The sequence below is a fragment of the Mobula birostris genome, chromosome 24 (genome assembly GCF_030028105.1).
Source record: "Mobula birostris isolate sMobBir1 chromosome 24, sMobBir1.hap1, whole genome shotgun sequence".
Classification (NCBI taxonomy): domain Eukaryota; kingdom Metazoa; phylum Chordata; class Chondrichthyes; order Myliobatiformes; family Myliobatidae; genus Mobula; species Mobula birostris.
In genome coordinates, this window is record NC_092393.1 from 3,158,939 (window position 1) to 3,169,419 (window position 10,481).

The 10,481-nt window shown below is 43.5% G+C and overlaps 1 protein-coding gene across 3 annotated transcripts in view; it reads left to right on the forward strand.

The window, feature by feature from the left end:
• Positions 1–7,409, forward strand: part of mycbpap (mycbp associated protein) — a 183,191-nt gene extending 175,782 nt beyond the window's left edge. For all 3 annotated transcript variants that reach the window (XM_072242040.1, XM_072242039.1, XM_072242041.1), the window contains exon 19: positions 7,245–7,409. In XM_072242040.1, coding sequence (XP_072098141.1) covers positions 7,245–7,340 — 96 coding nt within the window. In that variant the 3' untranslated portion in view covers positions 7,341–7,409. The remainder of the gene's footprint in view (positions 1–7,244) is intronic.
• The last annotated feature ends 3,072 nt before the right edge of the window (positions 7,410–10,481 follow it).

The window sequence follows — 10,481 nt, forward strand, 5'->3', positions numbered from 1 at the left end:
CCAGAATCTATTGACTTTTGAAAGATCATCGCTAATGCCTCCGCAATCTCCACAGCTACTTCCTTCAGAACACGAGGGTGCATTCCATCTGGTCCGGGAGATTTATCTACCTTTCGCCTATTCAGCTTTACCCACCCCCACCCCCCCGCGGTCCTACAGAAATGGAAGGAATATTCCGAAGTGAGACGAATATTAAAGCAAGAAAAGATTAAATTCCAAACCCCGTACCCTGCTAAACTGAGGGTATTTTTCCAAGAAGGGATGCGACTGTACCAGACGGTGGAGAAGGCAACTATAGACATGAACAACAGAGGACTGTCTGTTAGCGTGGTCAGACCAAGGGAAACTGTGGCTGAGCAGTTGTCCCGAGCTGCTTGGGAAATAGAGAACCGAGAGAGCAGGGGACGGGAGCAGGATGAGAGAAGGATATTAAGAAGAGACTGTGAGTTCTCTGAGGACAGCCCTCACCTCCTCCAGAAGAGCCATAAGGTTTGGCTAACTTTAAAAGTGCTGATAAACTAAACGGAAGCAAAAATAGACAATGATATACCTATCTTGAGAAATATATGTTATAATGTGGATTTTATATTACTCAAGTTTTTAAAAAGTCATTTATTCATTCCTTTTTCCCCACCTGAATGAGAATTTATACATGAGAGGAATACACAGGGAAATCATTTCTGTGTAATGGACATAGTTTTTTTTTACTTACTTTTATAGGTACTGCAGCGGGGGCCCTCAACCCACAGGTAGGAGGGGCTATCCCCCGCGGCTAGACGTTTCTTCTAAAACCCAACCCAGGGTCATCTAGAAACCCCAGCCTTGGAACCACACCTTCATTGCCTTTTCTGATTCACTTTTCTTGGTTCTTATTTGTTCAGGGAGTAGATCGATTAAGTTATATTCTGCAAATTTCAATATACTAACAGATAAATACACTTAGAGAGTAAGACCATATATTTTGATTATATACCTCAAGAATGGTTGAAAAGAGATAAATATTTAATGAATGTACTGCTGGTGGCTGGTAAAAAGACCCTACCAGGAAATGGTTATCACAGGAGAGCCCAACTTTAAATGTATGGATGGAAATTACAATGGACATTTACAAAATGGAGAAGATAACAACATCTGTTAAGCACAAGTTGGAACAATTGTATTCATACTGGAAAAACTGGTTTAACTACATAACACCTCATAAGCCTGATTTTATTCCCACAAGTCAATAAATATGTTGTAAAAAAAATCATTCCCTACCTTTAGACTATTCAGCTTTATTTATGTACAGATAAAGTGTATTTATCTGTACATAGTTTTCTTCTTTTGATTGTTCTTTCTTTCCTCTCCTTTCTATAAGTATATACCTCAGATAAATATTACGTGGAGATTTGTGACAAATATGATTATATGATATATATGTACAGTATCTGAAATACATTTTATGGAAATGTTTGTTTAATGATGAAACTCAATAAAAAATAAATTACAAAAAAAGGGAGGCTGGAAAATGTCTTTTCTACTAACGAGTTTGATATAGGTTGTTCCAAGAGCACTCACCACACAATCTGGGTGACAGAGGACGCCACTTTCAGAGAAAGGTCGCAGCCACTGGCAACTGCAGAGGTGGAGGACGTTCGACAGTATCCGCAGAAGTTGAAGGAAGCTGTGATCATCACTGAGTCCAGAAACCCTTACACGTCTCCAATAGTGGTGGCCAAGAAGGATGGGAAGTTATGGATGTGTGTGGACTATTGGACTCTGAACAGGCGTACAGTCCCGAGAATCAAGGACACACTGGCCTGCTGGAGTGGTGCAAAGTGGTTCAGTGTGCTGGACTTGAGGAGTGGGTATTATCATATCCCCATGAGTGAGACTGACAAAGAGATGATGGCAGGGATGTCCACAGGGATTCTTCCAGGTTGAAAGGATGCACCAGGGCATATCGGGAGCCCCTGCATGTGATGGAGAAAACTGTGGGGGATATGAACTTGCCTGAGGTATTGGTGTGTCTGGATGACCTCATAGTGTTTGTGTCCACCTTGGAAGAACATGAAGTGAGGCTACTGAAGGTGCTGAGCCACCTGAAAGCTGAAGGGTTTAAACTTTGCCTGGACAAGTGCCAGTTCTGCCACACGTCTGTTAGCTATGTTGGGCACCTAGTCTAATGAGATGGAGTAGTTTCAGATCTGTCTAAGATATAAGCAATGACCACATAGCAAGGTCCCAGACTGTGAGCATCTAGCGCTCATTCCTTGGATTCTGTGGGTACTACTGGAGGTTCATGAAACACTACTCTAAAGTGAGTCACCCTTTAAATCAGTTCCTGTGCAGTTACCGTCCCTTGTGGAAGAAAGGGAGGAGGACAAAAAGAGAGGACAGTAAAGATTGTCTTAGCCCTTCAGAGCCTTTTGGAGCAAGATGAGATGCGAAATGTGAAGAGGCCTTTCAGTTGCTGAAGGTGCCTGTGCTGGCTTTTGCAGCGCCCCCCCCCGGTTGCTATACGTACTGCATATAGATGCCAGCAGAGAAGGCTTGGGAGGCATTCTGTATCAGGATCAGGGCACAGGGTTGAGACCTGGCGTGTTTGTCAGCCAGAGTCTGTCACCCTCTGAGTGAAACCACCCCACGCACAAATTTGAGTTCCTAACATTGAAATGGACTGTGGTCAATAAGCCAAATGACTTCTAAATGGTGAGGACAGTCAACAGCCCATTAACTTCTATCCTGACCTCGATGAAATTGGATGCCACAGGCCGTCGGTGGTCTGCGGCGTTCTCTGCCTATGATTTCAGCTGAAGTTCACCGGGGAGTCAGAACATTGATGCCAGTGCATTGTCCTGACATGCACATGGAGGGATGGACAGGGACGGAGAGTGGGAGAGCATTCCTGCCCCTGGAACCAAAGCCACGTGCCAGTTTTCCATCACGGTGAAGGCAGAGGGAACGCAAGGGCAGGATGGACCGGCGGATCATTTGGGAGTTTCTCTCGGTGGCATCCCACAAGCTCACTGCAACCTGACTGCTGTGAAGGCAAAGCAGTTGCCGGATTTGAGCCCTGGGGAGGTGGCAGCCGCTCAGCGAGATGACCGTGTATTGGTACTGTTTGGTCGGTGGTTGCAAAGGGGGACATGACCAAAGCAGACAGATGAAACACTGCGGTATCTCTACTACTGAGAGTATAGGCCAGATGAGGAACTAGGTCCTATACCACAGATCGGGTAGGCTTCACCATGTGGACCAGAAGTATCCCAAGGAGTGTCTGAAACTGAAGAAGACCCCCAAAGGGGTAAGGAGGTCTCAAAGAGTCAGGACACCCCACCCCCAGATGGGCTGGCTTACGTAGCACCAGTGTTCCGACTATCTCCCTAGTGAGATATGTTACTACCATTTACAAATGGATTGAAGGTTCTGACCATGAAATTCCTTTGAAAATGATGGGATGGCAAATTATTTCTGCCATGAGGCCATGATTATTTGTGGTGGGGGGGTTGGGGGAGAGTGTTCACATCGTTACCGTTATGCTGTAGGTATTTCATTGAGCAGTTCTGTAAGCGCAGTCTGTTCTGTTTTCAGCCTGTTTGAGTTACTGTTGAAGATGAGGAATGATGAGGAACATGCGCCATTCAATTAGGATGGTGGAACGGGGGAGGGGTGGGGGGGCGCGAAGGTTTTTTAGGTGAGGGACACTAAGGTTGGTCTTGGAGTTTTTGTTCGGGGGGAGATGAAGAGCAAGGACGCTGGGGAGAACTGGTCGTAGGATGCAACCTGGAGGAGACCTGTTTGTTCAAGATGGATGTTCGGATGCTTTCGCACAGACCGGGCGCCCAGCGCATGATTGACAGAGAATTTCAAGATGAGCTCCAACTTGTGCAAATTTGACTGTTTAATTAGAACGGGCCCTTTTTGTTTTTTCTTTACTAACACTCTAGTTAAGTAAGTTTCATAAATGTAATTCCTTTAACCATATGCAGTGTGCTGTCTGTTGTTGCTTGGCACTGAGTTGTAACAGGGTAGCAAACGACACAGCATCCACAGAAACCAGGGTTTGGGCTGGGAGAGCTGTCTCCATCTCACTGGTTTGGTGGGACCAGAGTGTTTATTCCCTAGACTTCCACAGTCAAGGAAACCAGTAGGGTTTCACTTAGGTTAGATGCTGAAGGAACAGGTCAGGCGGCATCTATGGAGAGGAATAAACGGTCGACGTTTCAGGCCAAGGCCCCTCATCATAAATGACGCCTGACCTGCTGAGTTCCTCCATCATTTTGGGTGTGTTACTATGGATTTCCAACACCTACAAATTTTCTCATGCTTGTGATTTACCCCTTTACCAGTTCCAATTGGTGAAGATTCTCAGCTGATGGCAGCATCATGTACCCAAATAAGGACCAACGTAATCTAAATGCAGATAGGAGAGGCAGCTTGCATGATCTACTGACACAGCCTGGATCATGGTTGCCTGTGATTACATGGTCACATTGGTGTTCAGTAAATTGCAACAGAAAAAGGTGGAACTGATCAAGAAACAATAGAACTGGCAGAGAGAGTGTGATATTAATCATCTCTAGAGGTTCCCTAGGGTGATAGTTATCATCTCCACATTTTCTTTTGTGTGCTACTCACTTGTAAACAAAGACAGTAGAACATCATTTATTGAAGACCTTATCTTAATAAGTTTTTTTAAAAATAATAAATGCTGATATTGGAATGTGATCGTGATGTAAGGTTTCTTCTTGGGAATTAATCCATGTAAGTAAGGATTTTAATGAGGTAACTCTTTACAGAGGCAGACCATTCATCCCAGACTGACACTGGAAATGCTGGAAGCAGCAGCAGGTTAGGCAGCTTCTGCGGACACAAAATAAGAGTTGGGACATTACAAAATACTGTCTAAGTACTGACTGAGCTGTCCTAGGAGTGCTGTGTGCAGTAGAGAGTTGGAGGTTCTGTTTTGCTGCAGACAGTGAAGAGATGAGATTCACCAGCATATTTACTGGCTTGAGGGACTTCAGTTATGGGGAGAGATTGGGGAGGCTGGGCTTCTTTTCACTGGAATGGACAAGGGTGACTAGTTAGATAATTGTGAGATGCATAGACGGGAGGATTAAACAAGAAAGAGAAGGCATGGGTTTAACATGAGAGATAGGAAATCTAAAGGGGATTTGGGGGCAAGTTTGTTTTTTTTTAAAACATCAAGTCATTAATATCTGGAGCTGGTGAGATCAGATACAATCACAGGGATAATTAAACAGGTACACATATAGGCAAGACACAAATAAGGACATGTGGGCAAACGGAGCTAGTAAAATTAGCCAAAATCATTGATATAGATTGATGAGCCAAATGTCCTGTTTCTGTGAGGTTAACTCTATGACAAAGAACTAGAGGCCAAAGACGTCTCACATGAAGCATTAAGCCTGTTTCCCTCTCTGCAGGTGCTACTTGTCCCACTGATTATTGCCAGCATTTTCAGAGTATCAGCATCTGTAATTGTTTTACTTCTCTAGCCCAGTGGTCCCCAACCTCCGGGCCGCGGACCGATACCGGGCCGCGAAGTATGAAGGGGTGCAGTGGTAGCCGGAGCGTACCCAGCACATCTTTAAGAAAAACGCCGAAATAAACAAGCTAATTAATTAGGTGCCACCCAGAAGCCAGACTTCATTAGGGGAACTGAGGTGGAGAGGGCCAATAACTTTAAATTCTTCAGCATTAAGGATTGACGTTTCTCTCTCTGAAAAGTGTCAGAGGATTTGTCCTGGGACCAGCACGTAACTGTCATTACCATATAACCATATAACAATTACAGCACAGAAACAGGCCATCTCGGCCCTTCTAGTCCATGCCGAACGCTACTCTCACCTAGTCCCACCGACCTGCACTCAGCCCATAACCCTCCATTCCTTTCCTGTCCATATAGCTGTCCAATTTAAATGACAATATTGAACCTGCCTCAACCACTTCTGCTGGAAGCTCGTTCCACACAGCTACCACTCTCTGAGTAAAGTTTCCCCTCATGTTACCCCTAAACTTTTGCCCTTTAACTCTCATGTCCTCGTTTGAATCTCCCCTACTCTCAATAGAAAAAGCCTATCTACGTCAACTCTATCTATCCCCCTCATAATTTTAAATACCTCTATCAAGTCTCCCCTCAACCTTCTACGCTCCAAAGAATAAAGACTTAACTTGTTCAACCTTTCTTTGTAACTTAGGAGATGAAACCCAGGAGATGAACATTCTAGTAAATCTTCTCGCACAAAGAAAGCACAGCAGCATCTATACCTTATTAGAAGTTTGTGTAGATTCAACATGTCACCTCGATCCTGACAGCCCTGTCTTTTCAGCCCGTCTGGGCTGGCGTTTAAATTGACCAAACAATGGAACAGCTAAAGGCTCCATCGCCTTGGAAAGAGGAGTGAACATCGTGTAGAGCAGGTGAAATCGGCAATCGCCTCTGATCTGGGCCGACATTTACATCCCCGGTGGCACCTAATTGATTAGCTTGTTTATTTCGGCTTTTTTCTTAAAGATGTGCTGGGTGCGTCCCGGCTACCGCTGCACCCCTGCATGCTTCACGGCCCAGAGGTTGGGGACCACTGCTCTAGCCCTATCCATTCATTACTTAAGTGTGTAGACATTTTAGATTTGGCTGTGATATAGTTCTGACGGTAAGGGGCAGTAAGTGTGACAGAAAGGTTCTGCTTAACCTTATTCTTTCAGTTCAACATATTGCCAGATTTCTCCTGATAACATTCTCTGAAGGCAATGGTGCAATGGACTGTTTCATGAGTTGATCTTATTGTTTTAGTTCAGGTGCTAAATATTGGTCAATGTAGGCAGGGTAATGCAGAATTAATCTTGTCCTCAGCTAGATTAGCCTTCCTCTTCTTTCACATCTCTGCCTCCCACTTTGTGTTGACCGCAAGACTTCTCTCCCTCCATCAATGACGTAAACAGCAATTTAGATCTGCCATGACTGGAGAGTTATATTAAACACTTATATGCACATATTTTACCCCCCGTTACTTGGAGGGTTGCCCATGCCCATATAGACTTCATCCCCTCTGCACACTGACTCTCCCTCCCTCCCCAATCCCCATCTTCCTCACCTCTCTCGAGCTTCCTTCCTCCTTCCCATTTGCCATCTCTACTTCCCCATGCTCTCAACACGCTGCCAACTAATAATCTCAGACTCACCGAGAAGCATTGAGTTGAGCTTCCACTAAATCCCAGTGTTTCCCTTCCATCAGGTCTATGGACTGCTGTCATCAATGATGAGGGAAATTCCCTTTCTCTTTGAGGAGGTGAAGTGGAAGCACATGGATCCTGCTGACAAATGTGTTTGATAATTTGTGAAGCCGTTGCATACAGTAAGAGCTGGAAAACAGAGCTGTCTTTGCTAATAAGAATTATGTATGTGTGAAAATTATATTAAAAAACTGATAAAAAATTAAGCTTTGTGTCTTCACAGATTTCTTACCTCTGGCCACTTGTTACAGTTTGGTACCAAAGGCCTTGTTTCCCCATAGACTCAAGTATCACATTCAAGTTATTATACGTAAACACGAGGAATTCTGCAGATGCTGGAAATTCAAGCAACGCACATCAAAGTTGCTGGTGAACGCAGCAGGCCAGGCAGCATCTCTAGGAAGAGGTAAAGTCAACGTTTCAAATCTCTTACTAGCTCTTCCTTCAGTTAGTCCTGACGAAGGGTCTCGGCCCGAAACATCGACTGCACCTCTTCCTATAGACGCTGCCTGGCCTGCTGTGTTCACCAGCAACTTTGATGTGTGTTGCTCGAGTTATTATACCTCAGGTTTCAATATCTTTGGCCATGTGAATTTAGCATTATATTTATTAAATACTGACTGAAAGCACAGTGTCGGGAAGCATATGTCATCCATTTTAGTAGAAGAAATGAAAGGGTTGACTATTTTCTAAATGGAGAGAAAATACAAAAAAAACTGAAGTCCTTGTGCAGGATTCCCTGAAGGTTAATTTGCAGATTGAGTCTGTGGTGAGGAAAGCAAATGCAATGGTAGCATTTATTTCAAGATGACTAGAATACAAAAGCAAGGATGTAATGTTGAGACTTTACAAATCACTGGCAAGGCCTCACTTGGAGTATTGTGAGCAGTTCTGGGCCCCTTATCTTAGAAAGGGTGTGCTGAAACTGGAGAGGGTTGAAAGGAGGTTCACAAATATGATTCCAGGATTGAACAGCTTGTCATATGAAGAGCATTGATGCACTGGGCCTGTATTCACTATTCACTGGAATTCAGAAGAATGAGGGGTGATCAATGAAACCTATCAAATGGTGAAAGGCCTCGATAGAGTGGATGTGGAGAGGATCTTTCCTAAAGATGACAGTAAGACTAGAAGACACAGCCTCAGGACAGAGGGGCATCCTTTTAGAATGGAAAAGAGGAGGAATTTCTTTGGAATTTTTTGCCACAGACTGCTGGAGAGGCCAAGTCTTTATGTATATTTAAGACCAAGGTTGATAGATTCTTGATTGGTCAGAGCATGAAGGCATATAGGGAGAAGGTAGGAGAGTGGGACTGAGAGGAAAATTTCGTCAGCCATGATGAAATAGTGGAGCAGACTCGATGGGCCAAATGGCCTAATTCTGCTCTTATGTCTTATGGGAACATTTTGAATATTAAAAGGCCTAGATAGAGTGAACGGGAGAGGATGTTTCCTACAGTGGGAGAATCTAGAACCAGGTTATAGATTTTGAAAGTCTCTCAGGTACTACTCTCAACTACACAACAAGGTAGTTTGTTCCATGTGTCCACACCTTGCTGTGGAAGGAAATGCTTCCTGTTGTTAGTCTGAAGGATCCCTTTAACCAGTCTCCACACGTGGCCCATGTGCCTGATGAGGGATTAATTTTGAACTGACAGCTGCCGTCCACTTATACCCTTAATGGTTTTCAACACTTACATCATGTCTCCTCTCAATGTATGTCTACTTAGGCTAAAAAGATTTAATTCTTTCAATTTTTCTTCATAGCTCATACCCTTCAGACTGGAATGAGTCAGTTGCCCTTCCCTGAACTCTCTCACACAATACAGAGACCAAAATTATACATATTACCAAGGTGTGACCTCACAAGCACATTATACAGCTTAATGAGAACATCTCCAAACTTGAATTCCACTAAGTGCATGATATAGCCTCACATTCTGTTAGCCTTCCTAATTGCTTCTGTCCATTGACTAGATGTTGATAGTGATGAGTCTTTCAGGACACACAAATCTTTCTTTTGCAGTGCATATTCTAACTATATTTAATATTTATATCTAATATTTCTACCTCTTATATGTAATACTTTACATTTTCTTACATTAAATTTCATCTGCTATTTGTGCCCAGATATGGATTTTGCTTAGAGACAACTATATCGATTCTGCTGCCAGGTTGTTAACAGCCCGTCCCCTGAATTTCGTGCCATCAGCAACTTTGCTACTTTGTTTGTGCTTATCCAAATCATTAATGTAAATTAAAAATAGCAGCCCCTGCGGAACCCCACTTTTAACATCTCGATATGAAAATGATCGTCTCACCATAACTTATTTTCTGTTTTTGAGTCAATTCTGCACCATTCACACACCATACCCTGAATCCCTACCTCCAGTAATTTGATTATTAACTTCTCGTGGGGTACCTTGTCAAAAGCCTTCCGAAAGTCTAAATAGATTATATCAACCGCTCTATTGTTATCATAAATTTTAGTTGCCTCTTCATAGAACTCCAGCATATTAGTAAAACATGATTTCTCCTTTACTGAACCCATAATGGCTTTCCACTAACATGCCTGTTCTTATCAGCTGCTTTTCCATCTCATTCTTTATTATTGTTTCCATTATCTTGCCTGCGATACACGTTAAGCTTACTCGTCTATCGTTACCAGAGTCAGTGTGGTCACTCTTCATATAGACCTGGACAATGTTAACCCATTTCACCAGTTTTCAATTACTTTTGAAAAGTATATGCTAGGGATTTATATTAATATCACAAACCTCACATAATCACAGGTTGTCTGGCCCTGGAGATTTATTAACCTTCAGCCTTTTCAGATGAAACAGGACCTAACTTTCTAAGATCTCTAAGTCGGGGGTCCCCAACCTTTTTTGCACCGCGGACCATAAGACCATAAGACAAAGGAGCAGAAGTCGGCCATTCGGCCCATCGAGTCTGCCGGTTTACTATTGATAATATTCTTGCGGACCAGCCGACGTCCAAGGTCAAGTTCAACAGTGCGTGACAGGGAATGAGGAGAGATGCAGCTGACTCATACCTTTCATACCGCCAAATCATTTCGTTTCCTCGCGGCCCAGTCGCACATGCTTTGCGGCCCAGTGGTTGGGGACTGCTGCTCTGAGTCACTTAAAACAACCTCATTTTTCTCCACACTTACGGGCATATTGTGAACATCTTCACAGATGAATACTTCAGCAAAATACGAGTTAAGAGTATCTGTT